The 23096-nt window shown below is 37.2% G+C and overlaps 2 protein-coding genes across 6 annotated transcripts in view; one reads left to right on the plus strand and one right to left on the minus strand.

Moving 5' to 3' along the window:
- The window catches only part of metap1 (methionyl aminopeptidase 1), a 78600-nt gene extending 70728 nt beyond the window's left edge, over positions 1–7872 (minus strand). For 2 of the 3 annotated variants that reach the window (XM_069925625.1, XM_069925626.1), the window contains exon 1: positions 7736–7872. The gene's annotated coding sequence lies outside the window, so the exon portion shown is untranslated. Of the gene's footprint in view, positions 1–7519; positions 7556–7735 lie in introns of those variants that run through there. The other variant, XM_069925628.1, reaches the window with a different exon arrangement.
- The window catches only part of eif4eb (eukaryotic translation initiation factor 4eb), a 76203-nt gene continuing 60505 nt past the window's right edge, over positions 7399–23096 (plus strand). For 2 of the 3 annotated variants that reach the window (XM_069925642.1, XM_069925649.1), the window contains exons 1-2: positions 7425–7505; positions 11733–11824. In XM_069925642.1, coding sequence (XP_069781743.1) covers positions 11741–11824 — 84 coding nt within the window. In that variant the 5' untranslated portion in view covers positions 7425–7505; positions 11733–11740. Of the gene's footprint in view, positions 7506–11732; positions 11825–23096 lie in introns of all 3 variants that reach the window. The other variant, XM_069925646.1, reaches the window with a different exon arrangement.

The raw sequence follows: 23096 nt of genomic DNA on the forward strand, positions 1-23096 counted from the left end.
AGTTTCTATGGAAGGGTAAAAAATCAAGAGTGGCTTTGGAAAAATTAACATGGGTGTATAAACAAGGAGGATTTCAAAAACTATTACAGGGCAGCACAGTTAAGATATCTATCAGATTTTTAATAGACGGGAGAAAAACTGGCTTGGCTCATGACAGAATTATATAAATTAGGAGAAAAGGTCCCAGAACATTTACTCTATGGCATGAGAAACTGTTGCAACATAACAATCTACCAATACAACATCATATACTAAAAATATAAAAGAGGATACATCTGGAGAAAAAGATGATAAATTATTAAATACAAAAAAATGTTTCAAATGCAAAAGCTATCAATTCCTTTTACAATAGACAATTTATGTTTTAAGGAATGGGCAAGAAAAGGAATTAAAAGAATAAAAGATTGCTTTTTGTGAAATAATTTATGGACATTTGAACAGTTAAAAAATAAATATAGAACATAACATATAACCATATAATGGAAACAGGCCATCTTGACCCCTCTAGTCTGTACCGATTTAAGTGATGTCCTTTAGTCCTACTTACCTGCTCCCTGACCATAACCCTCCAATCTCCTCACATCCATGCACGTATCCAACTTTTTTCTTTTTTTTATAATTTTTTATTTTTCACACTATGAACCATATCAACCAAAATATGTTCAAACATTTCTCATTAAATTTACACAGTTGTCTTTTCTCCCTTTTTTCCCATTTCCCTCTTTCCCCTCTACCCACCCCCCTCCAAAACCCATAAATATTCAACATCTACAATACAATAAAAACATAAAACAATATTTTCTCACAAAGGAAAATAAACAAGAAAAATGCGTTATCTATTTATTACACACTGAATCTCGTTGTTTTGTCTTCTTATCATTTTCATTCTCATTTTATGTCCTGATATGTTCCATGTATGGTTCCCAAATTTGCTCAGATATTGTGACTTTATTTTTTAAATTATATGTTATCTTTTCCAATGAATACATTTATTCATTTTCATTTCCTGCATTGATTTAATCATAAATTTGGCTACTTTATTCTTTTTACTTGTCTTTTGTCCAGTTTTATCCAACATTGGGTCCAAATTAAGGGTAAAATCCCCTCCTATCAATATATTTTCTTGTGTGTCTGCAATCTTCAAAAAAAATATCCTTCATAAACTTTTGATCCTTGTTTGAAATATATGTGAGGATGTAATTCATTGCATACCTCCCTGCCGGATCTATTATTTCCTCCTCTATTTTGTTTGGTACATTTTTGTTAACTAGTATGGCTACACCTCTAGCTTTTGAGTTATATGATGCTGCCGTTACGTGTCCTATCCAGTCTCTCTTTAGTTTGTTTGTTCCACTTCAGTTAGATGCGTTTCCTGCACAAATGCTATATCTATTTTTTTCCTTCTTCAATAAATTTAGTAGCCTCTTCCTTTTAATTTGGTTATGTATTCCATTAATGTTTATAGTCATATAGTTCAACATGGCCATCTTATATCTTGCATACACCTCTTTTCCATCTCTTCGCCACCTCCATCACCCTTTTCCCCATTTTCATCTCTTAGTTTTCTTTTATTACACTTAATGTACGACAACACATTTCAAATTTTTTCTTAAAATTCAGCCACCACTCTCTGAGTGAAGAAGCTCCCTCCCATGTTACTTCTAAACTTTTGCCCCCTAACCATTAACTTATGACCCCTTGTTCCAAACTCATCTATTCACATTTACTCTATTTATCCCCCTCATAATTTTAAATACCTCTATCAAATCCCCGCTCAACCTTGTACACTCCATGGAATAAAGACCCAGTCTAATCAATCTTCTTTGTATTCTAGATACTGCAATCCAGGCAACATTTTAGTAAATCTTCTTTGCACCCTTTCTACCTTATTGATATCCTTCCTATAATTTGTGGACCAGAACTGCACACAGAATTCCAAATTCGGCCTCACAATGCCTTGAGTAATCTCAACATCACTTCCTAACTCATATATTCTATGCTTTGATTTATGGCATTTAAGGCATTCTAAAAGCCTTCTTCACCATTCTATCCCCATGAGATTCCACTTTCAAAGAATGATGAACCATTATTCCAAGATCTCTCTGTTCCTCTGCATTCCTCAATGCCCTCCCCTTCACCGCATATGTCCTGTATTGATTATTCTTCCCAAAATGAAGCACTTCACACGTATCTGCCATCTTTCAGCCCACTCTTCTAAGCAGGCCAAATCCTTCTGCAGTTCCTGAAAACCATCTTTTCTATCCACAACTCCCCCTATTTTTGTATCGTCCACATATTTACTATCCTAATTTATCACACCGTCATCCAAATCATTAATGTAAATGACAAACAACAAGGGACCCAAAATTGAGGCACACCACTCGTCATCAGTCTCCATCCTGACAGACAGTTAATCACCACAACACCATAGCCACCATTCAACCCATCTGACTATCTCAATATTAATACCTAGCACCCGAACCTTCCTTATCAACCTTCCATGTGGAAACATATCGAAGGCCTTGCTGAAATCCATATAGACAACATCTACTGCTCTACCCTTATCAACCTTCCTAGTCACCTCCTCAAAAAATTCAACAAGACTTGTCAAATATGACCTTCCCCACACAAGCCCATGTTGGGTGTCCCTGATCAGTCCCTGCCCCTTTTGAAAAATCATTGTCAGACCTTCTGCTATTTCCTCCCTGACTTCCCTCAAGGTCCTGGGGAAAATCCCGTCGGGACCAGAAGACTTATCCATCTTTATATACCTCAAAAGTTCCAACACCCCCTCTTTCCTAATCCCTGTATTTTCCATAATCACCCCTTTTGCTTCTCTTATCCTACATGATTCCATATCCTTTTCCCTAGTGAATACCAAAGAGCTCATTCAATATCTCCCCCATCTCATTCGGCTTTGCACACAGTTCTCTGCTCTGATTCTCTAATGGACTAATTTTATCCTTCACTGTTCTTTTGCTATTTACATATTTGTTAAAACCCTTAGGAATTACATTCACCCTGCCCATTATAGCCACATAGTACCTTTTCGCTTTCCTAATTTCTTTCTTAATCTTTTTACAATCCATGTATTTTCCAAGCATCTCATCTTTAACTTGTTTCTTATATTTAATGAAGGCCTCCCTTTTATTTTGAACCAACTTTCTAATCCCCCTTGAAAACCACGGCTCCCTCAAACTTTTGGCTCTGCCTTTTATCCTAACAGGAACATAAAGATTCTGCACCCTCAAAATCTCACCTTTAAAAGACTTCCAATTCTTCTCTACCTCCTTCACATAAAACAAATCAGCCCAAACCACTCCTTGCAAATCCCTTCTCATTTTTTCAAATCTGGTTTACTTCCACTCAATTTCCATAATTATATTGAAACTAATGGTAACATGATCACTGGACAAATTTGGGAACCATACATAGAGTATATTAGAAACCGCCAATTTCAGACCTCCATCTCTTAAAGAGATAAGATACAAGTACGAAAATAATTAAATATAAAATTTTGGATGACACAATTTTTTTTCTTCTCTTCTCTTTTGTTTATTTATTTTTCCTACTTTCTTTCATTTCTTGCTTTAAGTTATAGGGTGGGGAGGGTGGGGGGAAGGCGGGAAATGAAAATGTCACTGTGTATATTTTAATGTTGAATATTTGTATATATTTTCTTGGAGCTGTCTGAGGGCAAAGACCATGTCAGTAGTTCCTCTGTTTGCGTGAAAGCCGCACTGTGATTCTGGGAGAACATCCTCGGCGACACTAGGTATTATTCTATTTAGGAGAATCCTAGCGAAGATTTTGCTGGCAATGGAGAGCAGAGTGATTCCCCTGTAGTTTGAGCAGTCTGATTTCTCGCCTTTGTTTCTGTACAGGGTGATGATGAGCAGGAAAGGGGTTTGGTAAATACTAGAGCGCATCGGATGCCCCCCAAAGTTCCTCAACATGGTTATCCAACTGCACGAAAACCAACAAGGTCGGGTCAGATACAGCAATGAGCTCTCTGAACCCTTCTCCATTAACAATGGCGTGAAGCAAGGCTGCGTTCTCGCACCAACCCTCTTTTCAATCTTCTTCAGCATGATGCTGAACCAAGCCATGAAAGACCACAACAATGAAGACGCTGTTTACATCCGGTACTGCACAGATGGCAGTCTCTTCAATCTGAGGCGCCTGCAAGCTTACACCAAGACACAAGAGCAACTTGTCCGTGAACTACTCTTTGCAGATGATGCCGCTTTAGTTGCCCATTCAGAGCCATCTCTTCAGCGCTTGACGTCCTGTTTTGCGGAAACTGCCAAAATGTTTGGCCTGGAAGTCAGCCTGAAGAAAACTGAGGTCCTCTATCAGCCAGCTCCCCACCATGACTACCAGCCCCCCCATATCTCCATTGTCACACAAAACTCAAAACGGTCACTCAGTTTACCTATCTCGGCTGCACCATTTCATCAGATGCAAGGATCGACAACGAGATAGACAACAGACTCGCCAAGGAAAATAGCGCCTTTGGAAGACTACACAAAAGAGTTTGGAAAAACAATCAACTGAAAAACCTCACAAAGATAAGCGTATACAGAGCCGTTGTCATACCCACACTCCTGTTCGGCTCCGAATCATGGGTCCTCTACCGGCATCACCTATGGCTCCTAGAACGCTTCAACCAGCATTGTCTCCGCTCCATCCTCAACATTCATTGGAGCAACTTCATCCCTAACATCGAAGTACTTGAGATGGCAGAGGCCGACAGCATCGAATCCACACTGCTGAAGATCCAACTGCACTGGGTAGGTCACGTCTCCAGAATGGAGGACCATCGCCTTCCCAAGATCGTGTTATATGGCGAGCTCTCCACTGGCCACCGTGACAGAGGTGCACCAAAGAAAAGGTACAAGGACTGCCTAAAGAAATCTCTTGGTGCCTGCCACATTGACCACTGCCAGTGGTCTGATATCGCCTCAAACCGTGCATCTTGGCTCCTCACAGTTTGGCGGCAGCAACCTCCTTTGAAGAAGACCGCAGAGCCCACCTCACTGACAAAAGACAAAGGAGGAAAAACCCAACACCCAACCCCAACCAACCAATTTTCCCCTGCAACCGCTGCAACCGTGTCTGCCTGTCCCGCATCGGACTTGTCAGCCACAAACGAGCCTGCAGCTGACGTGGACATTTACCCCCTCCATAAATCTTCATCCGCGAAGCCAAGCCAAAGAAAGATTTGTATATATTGTTACTGACATGGTTCACGGTGAAGTACTAAATAAAAAATTATTTAAAAAGTGAGGAGGAGATGCTGTTTCCAATTTATACTGATTGTGGTCTTCAAAAGAGAAAGTCAAGGAGACAGTTGCAGATGGGAGTACAGAGGCCTAGAGTTTGTAGCTTCTTGAACAACACTGAGGAATAATGGTATTGAAGGCCGAGTTGTAGTCGATGAAGAGCATCCGTATGTATGAATTGCTGCTTTTGAGGTGATTCAGGGCTGAGAGGAGAGCCAGCGATACTGCATCTACTGTGGAGTTATTGTGATAATAGGTAAGTTGCAGTGGGTCCAGATCTTTACTTAGGTACATGTTAATTCTGACCATGATCAGTCTCTCAAAGCATTTCAACACAGTAGAAGCTAGTGCTACTGGGCTGTAGTCACTGAGGCAGCTCAAACTACTCTTACCAGGATGATTGATGTCCTTTTGAAGCAGGTGGGAATCTCTGACTGCCACAATGAGAGGTTGAAAATGTTCGTGAACACTCTAGATCGTTGGTTTGCACAGATTTTCAGAACCCTGTCAGGTATGCTGTCAGGGCCTGAAGCCTTGAAAAGGTTCACCCTCTTGAATGATGTCCTGACATTGTCCTCAGAGACAAATACTCACAGGGTCCTCAGCCTTTTCAAGGACTCTAGTAGGCACTGTTTGGATCTTCTTCTCAAAGCGGGCATAGCAGGTGTTCAGCTCATCGGTTAGTGAAGCATCACAGCCATCTATAGTGTTCACCCTCATTTTGTAGGCAGTAATGCCCTGGACTCCCTGGTGTGCATCTGTCATGAAATGCTTTGAGTGTCTGGTGATGCACCTCTAATGCTAATTTAATTCATACTATTGCTGTTGGTGCATCTGTACATTGTTAAAGTTTAGATTTATTGTTAGTAGCATCCATGATATCAGAAACAACCCAGACAGTAGTCCTACTTATGGCAGTGCAAAAAAAAAATGCTCAAGAGAGAGAGAGAGAAAGAGAGAGATGTAAGTAAAGAAAGAAATGTAAACAAATTGTCCATGTAAAACAAGATAAATATTCAATGAATCAAGTGCAAAGTAAGAGTACTTAAATAAGTCTCTGATTGGGTTTGATGTTTAGGAATCTGAAGGGGCAGCATCTGTTCCTGAAACTGGTGGTATGAGACTTGTACAACTCTTTCCTGATGGCAACAGCGACAACCGACAATCTCCTGGGTGGCGTTGGTCTTTGATCATTGCTGCTGCTCTCAGTCGGCAGTGTTGACTGTAGATTTTCTTGACGGTGAGGAGAGTTTTTGCCTGTGATGTACTGGGCTGTGTCCACATTTTGCAGGGCTTTCTGCTCAGAGGTATTGGGGAGCTCATATCTGGCTGTGATGCAGCTGGTCAGCATATTTTCCACCACACATCTGTAGAAGTTTGCCAAGGTTTCCAATATCTTACCAAACCTCCGAAAACTCCTGATGATGCAAGCATGCTTTCGATGAGTCCAGGAAAGGTCATCTGAGATAAGGACTCGCATGAAATTAAATTTGCTCACTCTCTCCACCTCTGATCCCCCAATGATCACTGGATCGTACACATCTGGTTTTCCCTTCCTAAAGTCCACAATCAGCTCCCTGGTTTTGGTGACATTGAGTGCGAGGTTGATGTTGGTGCACGTTTCAGTCAAGTTTTCAATCTCCTTCCTCATTGCCCTTTTTTTATACAATCGTCGGGAGTAAAGTAGGGATTAAGAAGAACGCAGTCCTATGGTGCTGACACTGTATATGACAATCAACTTGTTTAACTTTTGTTAACTGATAGGGTGAATGAAGTGCGTGGATCAGGATGCATGGGCGTGGCTTGGAGGTGATTGACAGGCACACCACGGGAGGTGGGGCTTCTCGTGGAACTGGAGTGAAAGCGCGTGCGCGGATGGGACTTTAACAAGAGGCGTGGTCTGAGATCGAAGAAACTGCGGTGGCCGCACCCGACGTAAGGGAAAGGCGTGTGGAAGAGGAGGTGTGAGGCCCAGTGAGTCAGAGAAGGGACGTCACAAAGGGGCGTGACCTCATGTTTAGATGGGCGTGGTCTCGATAGCTTTCGCCGTTTGAACTTAGTTTTTTTTTAAAAAACTTGTACGTCAGGCCGACCTCTCCGGCGAGGCGCACTGGGCATGCGCTTGTCCGGGCCGGCCGGCGCCACGTGATCAGTGCTGCTTCAATCGGCGGTGCGCTCGAGGGCCGGACTCACACACACAAGATGGCGACCGTGGAGTCGGTGAGTGACATTACCTCACGGCGCGGGTGCACAGAGCTTTCGCACGTCGCACCACCTGAAGTGCATAGTTAACGACCGCTCACTGTCACTATCAAGCGGGGGGAATCTCCGTAGTGACTTCACGGATGTTCTCCTTGTGATCAGGGAGTGGGTGGCAGTAACAGCATGGCAGCGGGTCAGGCCTCTAAGTACTGTGGGGGCCGCGCGATAGGAGTTAGGGATCCTCAAACCTCTTGTTCTGCGGAGGAGTGGGGAGGATTATTCAGTTCTCCTTCACGTTGTGCTCACGATACTGTCCACCCTCCACCTCGGGGGTCCTGATTATTATTCATCTAACACCCCCCCTCCCCCGCCCCCCGCTCGCTACTTGAAAACCACGACGAAATGCCTCCTAAACGCCTTCTCTTGATTATTTTTTCTTGGCGGGTAAAAAAAGAACTAATGAAAAGCTAGCGTCACCATACAAGTTCTAAGACGTTCGCCATTCCACCTTTTTTGTTTGTCATTGTTTTCTTTTAAATTTTGTCAGTTTATTTTAAAGCTTAATGATCACCATTGTCATCTGTACAGTACTCTTTATAAAAAGTGAACGAAGTATGAATTAATCTTTTATTTTAATAATTGTGATGTAATATGCGATAAAAATGTTTTATTTGAAACGTTTAAAAGTCTATACAGTGTTTCAAATTCGTTCGATTTCTTTTCCGCTAGCCCTCGTGTAGATTCTTCAAGCCAATCACTTGTTGCTGAATAGGTAATGAGTACTTTCTCCCTGTGGGTGTTTCTCTTTGGCCCCTGAGCTGTCCATCTCCCAGCAGGGAGTACTATATTATATTGACAACTGACAAGGCAACAGTCCAGATATAACAGATTGTTGAATAATCTCTGTCTTGAGGATGATGACTATTTCTCTTCGTCATACTTGATTAACTGTTTTTTTTCCCCCACAAAAACATTGTATGACTTCTGATCTTGCATCATGTTTTCAAACGTTCTGAAGATTTTTCTGTTTGGAATCCAATAACTTCTCTTGATTCTTTTCCAAAGCAAGCTAGTCATAATGTTTAATACTGATTTCTTAGTGGCACCTGATGTGTGTGCTATGTATAGTTACGCAAATTTGAAAGTTGTGTGAACATTAGGAGTGAAGCTTTACTTCTGGTATAAATACACTCTAATTTCTCTCAAACACATTTCCCATTTTGCTCATTTTAGTTCAAGTAATAGTTTCTAAATGGAAAATCCATTGTTGAAACAATGTGCAATCTCTGCAAAGTATTCCTGTGTCCATTAATGCCGTTGTTTGTTCATTTAACCCCTGTTCCTGATTTTAGCCAGTATCATTCTTGTTTCTGACTGTCAATCCTGAGGATTGGAGCTCCTTCCCTAAAGTATTCCAACTGTTCTTCCTCAAAGGTGCACCATTAAGCCTATTCTTGATCCAAGCTATGCTCTGTGGGATCAATTTGTAGCAAGGTTTAAGTTGTTAAGTAAATACAAGTTGTTGGCAGTTGTTACGAGCCCAGAGGACTCATAAACCAGCAGCAAGACAAAAGTTGCTTTTAATTATCTTTAAACATGAAAATAGAATCAAATTTTAACTTAACTCTATTGACTTAACCTAACTTAACCCCTTTCTAATTCTAAGCACACATGTATGTGATGTGTGTAAGTTCAGAAAAGTTCTTTGGTTCACAGCCCAATCTCATTTCTCATCCCTCCAAGTTCACTGGTTGCAGGCAATTATTATACTGTAACATTTATAAAGTTCACCAGGCTTTGGCGCTTGAAAGGTAAATGGTTACTACTCAGGAAGGTTCTTGTCAGCTTTCAGAGAGAAATTTGTTGTTACAGGGCATCCACAACTGATGTACTTCCATCAGCCACTCCAGTATCTTGCTGACAAAACTTGCCCCTTCAGGGTTCTCCAGATGATAACCTCTTTCTTTCAGGTCACCACAGAGTTCCTTTTTGTTTCTCTTATGTCAAGTGAAACATTAGACAGCCATGAACCACAAGATCTTTGACCAGGCTGTCTTACAAAATAGGCTTTCCAGCTTGTCCTGTTCGAGTCCCAGCTGCTTCTGCTGGCTGTAATACTGTACAAGTGATCTCTCTCTCTCCCCCTCCTTGCAAAACCACGTTTTAGGAACAACAAGTTTTCTTCCAGACAATCTGCGGCTCCAACAACATCTTTCATCTGTTGCCTTTTGTAAACAATAATCCATTAGTTCAGTCCCTTGAGCACTCTTCAAATCTCTTTCAAAAGCTGAGGAGTTATTATGTCTAGCATGGGGCAGAGCTCCGGTGTTTTAAATAAGATCTGTTTTAAAATTTTTGTGTGTGATCTACTCTAACAAACCTTTCTCAATTTATCTCCCAAAAACATATCTGTATACTCTGCCACAGCGGTACTTGGCAATTTAAATGTGGGTGGTGAGGAAGTTACAATAATTGGTACTTGGGTCTTTGGCTGGGTTCAGAAATGTGAATTAAATTTTCTACTTGATGGATATAGAACAACTTGTGTTTTCATAGCCAATCATCTTGAACTTCAAGTGACTGCCTAAGAAAAATTAGGGCAAGGGCTGGAATAACTCAAGTTGTAATGATTCTCATGCACAATTTAATGATCTGCCAGCACTGGAGGTTTTAAACTTGCACATGACAAAATTATTTGGCTGAGATAGTCATAGTTGTTGGTATCTGAAACTGTATCTTGACATGATTCATCACCTTCAAGAAAAAGATGAGGTGGGGGGGGGGAGATGGATTTAGAAATGATGTCATTAAGTCTGGTATAGGAACAACCACAAAGTAAACAACCATTTTGGCTCTAAAAGCAGTTTCATTTAGCTGTGTGCTGCATAACAAATAGACTTCCCATTTGCAATTTCCTCTTTTCCCTATCCCAGATTGTAATTCAATGTTCAGTAGTTTCTTAATGGTCAAATTTGCTGTTGCTGTGAACTTGTGTATAATTTAGCTGATTTTAATTGGTTATAATTCAACAGGTTTCATCTTGAGAGAGCTTCCAAGTTTTCATGTTGCACTTAACTGTAAGGCCACATCATTATAAGTTAAACATTATAAGTTCAGCAGTGAGGATGGACAAATGTCAATAGTTGAATGTGGTGAGCTGGAGTTTTTATTAGTGGGAATTCAGTAAAGATAGTGACTGGAATAATCTTAGCATTCATTCAAGAAAAAGGGTGAGGGATGCCTGTCAGAAATTGGCACAACACTGTTTGATGCAATGTTTTATGTCACCATAGACCCAGAAATGGGCAGAACCAACCGAGGGAGTGGAAATTTATCTCCAGCACCAATATATCTTGGGGCAATAAAAAGTAATCTAATTACCTCTTTCCAGGAATGCCATAGCTCAACTTGTACCTTGGTGTCCTCTTGTCTTGTTCTTGAAAATCAATATTACTATACATTTAGTAATGGGCTCCAAAGGCCATGTTATCAGAAAGATAATAATCTTCCCCAACTTTACCCAAAAATTAATTTGTTTTGTAATTTTTCTGCTTTAATGATTCATTATTTTTCCCTTTTACTCTTCAGTTTCTCTTCACTGAACCAAATTTATTTTTCTTCATTTTATAATCATTCATTATATATCCCAAGCTCAATTTTCTGAACTGAAAACATCTGTGAGATGCTGACTCAAGAAGGCAGCCAATGTCATCACCTTGGTGATAATCTCTTGATGCTGTTCTTGTCAGGCAGCAAGGACAAGCCTGAAGTCCACCACCTCTAGGTTCAAGAACATTTTTTTTACAGCATCTACTAGTCTCTTGAACTTGCCTGAACAACCCAAATCATGAACTACTCCTGGAGAACTTGCAGATCTGTCTGTACAAAATGTCAATTTTTCCTTGCTCTAACTGCAACTGCGAATATTTCTCTATTTGTTCTCATTTATTATCTCTTTTTCTGTCTTTGCATAATGTAATTTTATCCTCTTGAATTTGGAGCATCTTGCACACCTGTTTGGTTGCAGCAAATAAGAATGTTGGTGCCTCTTTGTTTTGTATATATGATGATAAATTCTCTATCTCCTCATCAACTCGTAAAGTTTGTACTAAAGCCCTCAAATCAGTTATAACTTTTTCAATGTCTCCTTGATTATCAAGCCAGGGTACTAATTTTTCTTCAGCACCTTGAGTTTAAAAAAAGCTGCTGCTTCAGCAGTACCCATTTATTTCTGCATTGTCCAAGGTGCTGTAATGAAGATGGGAATCCAAAGCTCAGATTTAATGTTAGAATACATGCATGACATTGCATACAACCCCAAGATTCTTTTCCTGCAGGTGAGGCAAAATTTCTACTTATCGATTGTGCAAAAAATGTTCTAAAAAAACTTGAATACAAAAGAAAGAAATATAAACAAACTGAAATACAGAACAATAAAAATATTCAGTAATAAATAATGTGCAAACTAAGAGTCCTTAAATGAGTCTCTGAAGGTTGTTTAGGAATCGGATTGTGGAAGGGTAGCAACTGAATCTGGTGGCACCAATACCCCTGAGCGTAAAGCCCTCTTAAAAAGTAGTGAGAACAGTCCAGGCCATCACAGGCAAACCCTCCCTGCTATTGAGAACCTCTACAGGGAATGCTGCCTTTGGAGAGCAGCAGCAATCGTCAAGGATCCACACCACCTAGCACACATTCTGTTCTTGCTGCTGCCATCAGGCAAGAGGTATAGGTGTCACAAGACCTACTTCACTATGTTCATGAACAGCTGCTCTCCCTCCACCATTAGACTTTTCAACAACAAACTCAATCAGGTTCTCTTACTTGTGCACTCTATTGATATTTTTAAATTAATTTTCTCTGTATTGCATAGTTTGTTTACATTCATTTTGTTTATATTCTTTATTTACATGTATATGCTGTATACAGTTTTTTTTGCACTACCAATAAGTAGTAATTCTACCTTGCCTGCAAGGAAAAGAATCTTAAGGTTGTATGCGATGTCGTGTATGTACTCTGACAATAAATCTAAACTTTTGTGGCACCTATCCCTCTTTCCTGTGATGGCACCAGAGAGAACAGAGCATACCTGCATGGTGTGGATCCTTGATTGCTGCTGCTCTCTGACAGCAGCATTCCATGTAGATTTTCTCAATGGTGGGGAGAGTTTTGTCTGTGATGTACTGGGCTCTGTCTACTACCTTTTCAGGCCTTTTGCTCAGAGGTATTGGTACCCCAAATATCTGCCCGTGTTGCAGCCAGTCAGCAGACTTTCCCCGACACATCTGAAGAGATGGCTGACCATATGGATGGATTTGATGGATGGAAAAAAATTCAATAGAATTAAGGGGGTGGAATGAACAGTGCATTTTATTGATATCCCTGAGTATTACCCAAAGTTTAAAAAAAAATTACTTATCCCATTACCTTTTTTTTAAACTTTATTTATTCGTTCAAAAAACAAATAATATATGACATGTACAGCAATTAAACATGAAAAAAAGAAAAGAACCCCCCCTTCAGCTAACTCTCCTAAGGAGAGCCATAAAAAAGAATATTTTAAAAAAAATTAAATATACATATTAAAATCTAATCAATACAAATTAAAATGTAAATATTCCAAGTATAACAGCCACTTATTAATAAAAAATTATAATTATCATGCAAAACATACATAATTTTTCCCATTATTAAACAATATTTCATCTCATTATGCCATCTATTAATATCAATCATATTTGTATCTTTCCACATACTAGCAATACATTTTTTCACTACTGATAAAACTAAATATACAAAAGCAAGCTGGAATTTATCTAATCCCAAACCTTTCAGAGGTTGCAAACTCCCCAATAAAAATACAGTTGGATCTAAAACTATTTAAATCTTATGCAGGTATTCTAAAAATGATAGAATTTTCTTCCAAAAAGATTGTATATGTATACATAACCAAACAGCATGAAAAAAAGTTCCAACCATATCACCAGATCTAAAACACAAATCAGATTAATTAAAACCATATTTTTAAAATTTTTCAGGTGTCAAATGTAATTGATGTAAAAAAAAAAATTGTAATTAATCATTGCATAGCGTGCATTTATCAATCTAGTTACATAACAGATATCTAACCAATCATCAGAAAAAATAAAACCAATATCCGCTTCCCATTTAATTTTGGATCTATCCCAACCCTTTTTATTCATACCATCCTGTAATATTTGATACATAAATGAAATGTAACCCTTCTCTGGTACCTTCATAAGAAAAGTCTCAAATTTAGTCATTTTATGTAAAATCATGTCTCGACCAAACATACATTTTACCAAAGATCGAATTTGATAATAAAGAATACTTATCAATACCAAAATCTTCCCTCATCTGATTAAAAGATAAAAATTTAACTTTAAAACAATCTCTCAAATTTTTCACACCTTTAAATCTCCAATGCAATAAACTTTGATTATGTATTGATAAAGAAATAAGTTGATTATTATACAATGGAGTCATAGCCAATAATATAGAGCCTATCATTTTATTTTTCTTTATCCATAACTTCATTAAATGTTTTAGTATAGGCACATTATATTGTTGTAACAAATTTATATTCCACCTAAACAAAAATTGATGTATTTCAAATTCAGAAATACTTGCCATCTCAATTTTAGCCCAACTAGGAGGCCGTACCAAATCCATCAATGAACTAATAAATTTAAGTTGGGCTACCTAATAATAATTTTGAAAATGTGGTAAACGTCATCCCCCTAACTCATATTTCCAAGTTAATTTATTCAAAGCTATTCTCGAAAATTTACCCCTCCATTTAAAAACTCCCTAACCATTTTATTTAAATCTCGAAAAAAAAATTTTTATCAAGTAAATACGGAATAGATTGAAACAAATATTGTATACATGGAAAGATATTCATCTTAATTGTATTTATCCTTCCCATTAAATTAATAGGTAAATCCATTTAATCAAATCAGTTTTAATTTTTTTCATTAACAGAGCATAATTTAATTTATATAAAGATTGATAATTAACATTCAAAATTATACCCAGATATTTAATTTGATCAGTCCACTTCAAATTAATAATATTCTTATAAACTGAATAATCTCCTTCACTTACCGGTAATATTTCACTTTTTCCCCAATTAACTTTATATCCAGAAAGACATCCATATTGTATTAAACATTCCTTCAAATGCAAAAGTGACTGGGCTGGGTTTGTTAAATACACCAATACATCATCAGCAAATAAATTAATTTTGTATTCGTCATCTAAAACTTTCATACCTTGTATTTTGTCTTATCAACTGTGCTAAAGGTTCAATCACTAACGCAAACAAAGCTGGTGATAAAGGACAACCTTGACGAGTTGATCGAGTTAACTTAAAAGATTCCGAAATCAAACCATTCGTCAATACTCTAGCTACCAGTTTACTATATAGAGCCCTAATCCAACCAATAAAAGAAGGACCAAACTTAAATTTCTCCAAAATTTTAAACAAAAGATTCCATTCAACTCTATCAAATGCTTTTTCTGCATATAAGGATATCACCATCGGGTGATCTAAAGATTGTTGAAATCTATTAATCAAACTAATCAGGCGCAAAATGTTATCTGAAGCATATCTATTCTTTATAAAACCTGTTTGATCAATATGAATCAACTTTGGTAAAAATTTAGCCAATCTATTCACTAATATTTTAGCTATTATTTTATAATCTACATTTAACAATGAAATTGGTCTATATGAAGATACTTTCAAAGGATCTCTATCTTTTTTAGGAATTACTGTAATTAAAGCACTAGAACAAGACTCAGGTAATTCATAATGTTCTCCAACTTGACGTAATACATCCCCAAACACTAGATAAATCATCATAAAAAATTTTTATAAAATTCAACCGAAAATCCATCATCACCAGGCGATTTACCGTTCGGCATTTCCAGCATAGCCATTTTAATTTCAGAATCAGTAAATGGTTCTTCTAACTCCTATATATCTCCATCCTCTAATATTGGTAAATTCAACTGGGATTAAAAAAAGATCGATGATCCAGTTTTCTGTTTTCTTTCAGATATATATAACTTTTTATAAAATGAATAAAATTCATCATTAATCTCATGAGGTTTATAAGTAATAAGGGAATTCCGTCTAACAGCATTAATAGTCCTCGATATCTGTTCTTTCTTTAATTGCCACTCCAATACCTTGTGCTTTCTATCCCCATTCGTAATACCGTTGTTTAGTTCTATTAATCACACATTCAAATTGATAAGATTGCAAAGTTATATTTCAATTTCAGCCTAGATAATTCTATTTTCTGATCTTCTGTAGCATCTTTATGAAATTCCTTTTCTAACTCATCAATCTGTTTCTCTAATTCAAGACTCTGATTTAATCAATTCTTTTTTATTTTAGAAGTATAACTAATTATTTGTCCTCTCAAATAAGCTTTCATAGCATCCCATACTACAAATTTACTTTGAACAGAATTAGAATTTTCTTTCAAAAAAAAATTAGTTTTTTCAAAAAATCATTAAATTCTGTCTTTTTTAACAACATTGTATTAAATCTCCAATGATAAGCTATTTGAATTTTCTCAGAAGTTTCATATGTAAAATATAACAGAGAATGATCTGAAATCACCCTACTTTTATATTCCGCTTGTTATATTTTCCCTTGTAAATGTGCCGATACTAAAAAGAAGCCAATCCTTGAAAACGATTCATTTCCAGATGAATAAAACGAAAAATCTTTCTGTCGGATTAAGACGTCTCCAAATATCTACAAAATTAAGATCTTTCATCAACGCTTGGACCTGAATTGCCATCTTGGATTTTTTAACTTTCTTTGGAGATTTATCTAATAAAGGTTCCAAAACACAATTAAAATCACCACCAACTAAAATATTATCATTAGCCTGACCCAAACATAAAAATGCATCCGAAATAAATATTTCATCATCTGCATTTGGGGCATAAATATTAAGTAAAGTCCAAAATTCACAAAAAATCTTACAATTCAATTTAAGAATACATCCTGCCTTTTCCTCCATTGATTGTAATTCAAAAGATAAATTTTTATGTATCAAAATTGCTACACCTTTAGCTCTAGAATTAAATGAAGAAAAATATACATGCCCAACCCAATCCCTTTTCAATTTCACACTTTCCTTCACATTCAAATGTGTTTCTTGTAAAAAGGCAATATCAATTTTCATTTTCTTAATATACGCCAAGACTCGCTTACGTTTAATCGCACTATTTAATCTCGAACATTAAAAGTAGCAAACCTCAACTTTGACATCTACTATTATTACTAAATACCAATAATTATATAAAAACTCAAATCAATGTATATAGGCCCTCCAATTAAAAAAAATCACAAATTAAAAACTATATAAAAAAAATAAAGAAAAAAGGGGCGTAGCAAGATGGCGTAAGGATCAGACGTGCCTTACAGTCCTCTCCTGACTCTGTCTTATTGTTTTGTCTAGAAATGCCCGTTAAAATTCTTTAAAAGTTTAGATAACTTCAGTGCTGTTAATTTAACTTATGATGGTACAATTGGTGGAAAAGAGCAAAAAAAAACGATAACAGATTATCAAAAAACTACATTTTCCAAAAGTTCAAGTTTTGGAGCCTACCTACAGGAAAGACATCGAGACTTAGCCTGAAATGGATCCCAGGAGAAAGGTACAGCTTTCGGATGTAGAGTTCAATATTACATCGGTAGAGCCCTCTAAAGAGGGCGCCAAACAGCCTTTAGAACAAAGAGTTACTCAGGTTCGCACATGTGCAGTAGCATCTGACGGCAATGTTATGAATGAACCACTTGTAGTAACATCAGTTGAAGTACCGGCTGGGGAAAGGCATTTGTCAACTGTAGCGGTGGCACTGCAAACTGCACCTTTTGAGATAAAAGAACCTATACAACTTGATGTACTGGGAGAAATTAACACATTATGGACTGGGGAAAATCCCGGCCAGCGTCCTCCAGTCATTGCTGGAGAGGCTGTGGCTGGGGTTTCCACATGCAGCTATACTACAAGGAAGGCAACCAGAATGAAGGAAGCAACAGAAGACCCTTTGGTTATGCAGAAGAAGCAGGAATCTGTTGAGCCAGAATCTCTTCCAATTGAAAAGATTCTTGTGAATCTTGAATCTAAATTATCTTATACAATGCAGGGATTATCTAAGATTATGACTGAACTTGGTACTAGGTTCAATACTCTGATGGAAATAAATTCTCAGCAGATGGCTGAGTTTGGAGCTTTTAAGCATGAAATGAGAGATGAATTTAATTCGTGTGAAGAAGATATAGACGAAATACGACATCAAGTTTCAGATGTGACCAAAATGGTCGAAGACTTACAAACTCAAAATAAAAATTTGGTGAAAAAGATTGATTATTTGGAAAACCAATCCAGACGGAACAATATAAAGATTATTGGTTTGCCGGAAGGAATGGAGGGACCAGACCCAAGAAAATTTTTTACTGAATGGATTCCGCAGCTGCTGGGTCAAGAACATTTCCCGGAAGGTATAATACTGGAACGTGCTCACAGAGCCTTGCATAGAAGACCTATTTCAGGTCAAAGTCCAAGACCTGTTTTGGTTCGTTGCTTGAATTATTACGACAGAGAAATAATTTTACAAGTGGCTATTAGAAATGCACAACAGAGAAAATCACCCTTGATGATTCAAAATAATCGAGTTTTCTTCTATGCGGATTTGAGTCAAGAAGTTATGTTCCAACGACGGGAATTCAACGCTGCTAAAGAGTTGTTGTGGAAGAAAGGTTATAAGGCAACCTTTAGATATCCAGCTGTTTTGAAGGTTTTTCAAGATGGTTACCAACCAAAGTTCTTTGATTCTCCAAAGGAAGCTATAGCATTTGCTCAAGAGCTGCCAATTACTCAGTTTTAACAGAGACGTAGTCCGCCGCGATCTCTAAGGAGACAAGAGATGGAAGAAAAGAGCCATGCTCCAAGAAGGAATGGTTGTAATGGTGACTTGGCAGTTGGAGCTGATTAAAAGAAGAGTTGTTCTTTTTTTTTCTAATCCTTTTTTTAAAAAAGGAATATTAAATAATGATGATGTTAGTTTAAGATGAAGTGAGAGTTGGGGGAGAGAACTGGATGGGCACTATTTCCTGAAAGTCATCTGCTACGTGTGAGTTATCTCACACCCATTTTTTTTTTGGGAGTTACCCCATTGCGCGGTTTAGACAGGAGGGGGTATTTTTAACCTCCTACCTTTTTTTTTCCTTGTACTATTAGATTAAAGAGTGAAGGTTTTTTTTTGTGTTATATAAAAAAAGCATAAGAAAGTATTTGATTGTTTAAAAAACTAAAAATTGATGTGTTTTTTTTAAAGTTTATTCAGTAGATAAGGAATATTTGAAATTTAAATGTGAATGGGATGGATAAGTTTTTTAAAATATTTTTTCTTTAACTTTAAGGTGAAAGGAGTGGTAATTCTGATGTATATTATTTTGCTATTTTAGTTATAGAACGAAGGGAATAATGGTGAAAGTTATAAATTGAATTGTACAATTCTTAATGAGGCTTGAATTTTGTTTGTGGTTTATGCTCCATTTGTTGAAGATATAGATTTCATTGTAGATGTGTTTTTATTATTTGGATATCTGAATTTTAACGTAATGATTGGGGATATTTAAATGTGGTATTGGAGCTTCTATTGGATAATTATTCAAGAGTAAAAGGTAAAAATGGTGGAAGAGTACTAAAATTGAATTGTACAATGTTTAATGAGGTTTGAATTTTGTTTTAAGATGGTGGTTTATGTGATTAATATGATGATAGATGTGAAATTAGTTGATATTTGGTGAAGGTTTATCTCTATAGAGAGTTTTTTTTTCATCTTATTTTTCTCATGCTACAATTTTTTTAAAAGAATTGATTACTGTTTAAGAATTTTTGATAGATAATGTTACTATTAATTTTTTACATTAAGTTTGAGTTAAATATATGTTTCATCTTAACTCTTTGTTAAATATATGCATTTAAGTTTGATTTAAATATGTTTTTTTAAGTCTGATATCTTAGTATTAATTACTTTTCTTTTTGTTAGTATTTTAATCGGTTATGTTTTTGTTTTTTTTTGTAAGTGGGTTTTTTTCTCACATATTATTAACTTTATTAATTCTTCACTCTTTATTTTGGGGGGAAGGGGGGGTTGGTCTAATTTGAGTTGGGTTATTAATGTGTAATAATATTGGGGAGGGTATAGTTTATTTAGATTACTGATACTGTATTGTAATTTTATTATTTTGTTCTTAATTTTTTTTAATGTAATTCTATATGTTATTCATGTTATAAAGTTTAAAAAAAATAAAGAAAAAAAAGGAACCCCCCCAAAAAAATCTACCAAAAGGTAGTAATCCCCTAAACAAAAATTGGGTGTGGGTCACCCACCAGTGGCTGATGACTAGTAAAGAACTTAGTGCAAGTCTCCCCCTCCCCAGCCAAACAATCAATAACATCAAAATATCATAATAACAAAAGAAAAAATAGAGTAAGAAAATTCTTCTTTTCATCTAGAGGATTCCAATCTCGAAGATCCCATTTCAGAAGGAGGTGGACTCTTTCCATTTCTGTTTTTCCCATTTCTTCCATTTCCAGAGCAACCAGATTTTTCTTTAGGAGATAATGGTGGACTACATCTTTGTCCTTTTGTATCTGGCAATGAATCAGCAAAAATCATTTCTTCACGATCAGTTTCAAAAAACCGAAATTGATAGTCTCCATAAAACACCTTCAACACTGCAGGGTAACGAAAAGTAGACTTATAACCTTTACGCCACAAAACTTCTTTAACTGGATTGAATCGACATCGTTGTTAAATGACCTCTTGACTCAAATCAAGATTTAAAAAAAAAGACTCTGCTATTCTGAATCAATAATGGGGTTTGTCGTTGTCTCGCATTTTGTACTGCAAGTCGAAGTATTGCTTCTCTATCCAAATAACTCAAACATCGAATTATTACCGGTCTCTGTGGTTAACCAGCTGAGGGTGTTCTTCTTAAAGCTCTATGGGCTCTTTCCAGTGCCAATCCCCCAGAAAAAAATTCTTGCCCTAATATTTGCGGAATCCAGTCTTTAAAGAAACGAAGAGGATCTTCTCCTTCTATACCTTCTGGCACCTCAACAATTTTCACATTATTCCTTCTGCTTTGATTCTCCAAATAATCTATTTTTCTTTCAAGCTCCTTCTCAGGTTATCCTAATTCTATGATTGATTTTTCCACCTTCCACACTTTTTCTGTATTAGAAGTCGCTTGTTGTTTACAGTCCAAAAAAGCAGTCTGAAATTTAAAAAATTCTTCTTAAGATGCATCCACACATGTCTTAACCATATTTAACTCTGAACTTATACCAGGATTCATTTGAACCATTTCATTCATTTGAGATGTCAACAAAGGTTTTATTACAGCTTGAATAACTGCATTTAATTGCATACACTGTGATTCAGTAAAGCTTAGCTCTGCTCTTTCTGACATAGTGGCAGAACAAGGTAACTGCAGCTCCTGCTGCAACTCAACAGTAGGCATTTAAAAATTTTTACTGCGGGTCTGGACTCCCAGTGATGGCACTCCGACTTACTCATGGTCGCCGCTGGTCTACCCCCTTATCTCGTTTTTTCATCAATTCACAAAGAAAAACGATTTCTTTAAATTGAAATGCTACCTGATGCATTTCCAACAATGGAGTCGTCTTCCTGTGTGCTCCCTCCATTGAAATCAAAAGGCTTTCCAAATCGGGGTCCACTTCTTGGGAATACGCACCTTCTTCCGGAGAACGGGCAAGTCCAGTGCCATCCTTCATTTGGTGAGTAATAGGTTTTTTTTCAGTCCCCACAGGCAATCTTTGGGGTTTAGACAATGAAGAGATTGAGGCTGTATCAAATTGTCTAGGTCCCAAATCTTCAGCACTTCGAAAATGTAACTTCTTATAAACTTGAGGTTTTGTCTTTTTACCATTAGTGGCCATAATAATTCTTTAATACTTTAAACTAAAATTAAAAAAGTTTAAACTTGAAAACAAAGGGTTAAAAAATGGGTATTTAAAAGTCTGGCCAGAGAGGTCGAGACTGCACATCTAGACTCTACGCCATCTTGCCACACCCCCACTTATCCTATTACCTGTTTGTGGAATTTTGCTGTTAATTTGCTGCTGTATTTGCAAAGAGCAATTTGTTGGCTTTGAAGTACCAAAGGCATAACTTTGAAAGTAGACAGATTTTGCAATGTAGATGGTAATTTTGTTTTTGTACCTTTTTAGAAGAAAAGAATTTCTGAAAAAAAAATCCATTTACTTTGTGACTGCCAAAGAAATGATTTTAAAAATAATGAATGTTACAATGTGTAAATTTTAATACTCTAATTCTGCACACAGTTCTCTCTAATCAAAGCCAGTGTTACAATTGTGTGATTCTTTGTATTTGGGAACAGTATGCTCTTGGGCAAGTTAACCTGGTTAGTGCAATGTTTTTTACTGTGCATCACACTTTACCAGAGCGCTGTTGACTTTAAATTTCTGTTATAGAACATTTTTAAATGAGAGGCTAAAAATAAAAATTCCACCAAATTGGAAGGAAAACGAAGTGGTGGTACATTTTGACATTTTTCATCCTTTTTGTGATTATTTGTAGTGGAAGTGTGTAAATGTATTCAAGTAGTAGAAATGTGTTGGTGTAAATGCAGTTCCTTGAAAATTGATTTTGTTGTAATTGTGTTCATCTCTTTATACATTAGATACACTTTATATGTGGACTTCAGTAAGGCCTTCAACAATGTCATACATAGGAAACTGATCAAATGTTAAGTCCACAGGATACAGAACACGTTGGCAAATTAATTTCAAAAAATGGCTGGGTAATAACAGGAGGATAATTTGAATAAGGGTAGGACTGCTCAAGGATAAGGGGGGAGCCTGTGCTTGGAGGTAAGGGAGATCCATATAGTGTTCACTAGGGAATGTGAAGTCAATGTAGATCATGTAAATGCTCTGGAACATCTTAAAGTTAAGAAACAGAAAGTGGCGGAGCTTTTTAAAAAAAAAAAGCTCATAAATTCTCTGGGCTGGACACGATGAACCCCAGGTTGCAGTAGGAAACAGTGGAATAAATTGCTGGAAGGGATGCTGGAGTCAGAGAGAAACCTCTGATGACGCCATTTCCCTATGGCTGCCTTGCCATGTGGCGATAGAAGCAGGGCCAGTTCGCCATGAGGATGTGCGCCTCCACACAATTCTCCCCCCCCCCCCCCCCCCCCCAGAACTGGTTAAGCGTCCTGTCACTTTGGTGACCAGCGCTTGGGCACGGCCACCTACACCGACTGTGATAAGTCTAAATGAGCAGCTTTTAAGCAGACCACAGTAAACAGTTTTTCCCTGCCCCCCACATCTAAAGTAAAAGTCCCACCCGACCGCCGGAGAACCTTGTACGGCCCTTCATATGGGCGCTGCAGCGTGGCCCTCTGTGTTCATCTCTGGACAAACACAAATTGCGCCACATCCAGATCTTTCAGTTGATGGGATGGTCGGGTGCTGTGGTGCAATGGGAGTGGCAAGGTTA

Source organism: Narcine bancroftii, chromosome 3 (genome assembly GCF_036971445.1).
Source record: "Narcine bancroftii isolate sNarBan1 chromosome 3, sNarBan1.hap1, whole genome shotgun sequence".
Classification (NCBI taxonomy): domain Eukaryota; kingdom Metazoa; phylum Chordata; class Chondrichthyes; order Torpediniformes; family Narcinidae; genus Narcine; species Narcine bancroftii.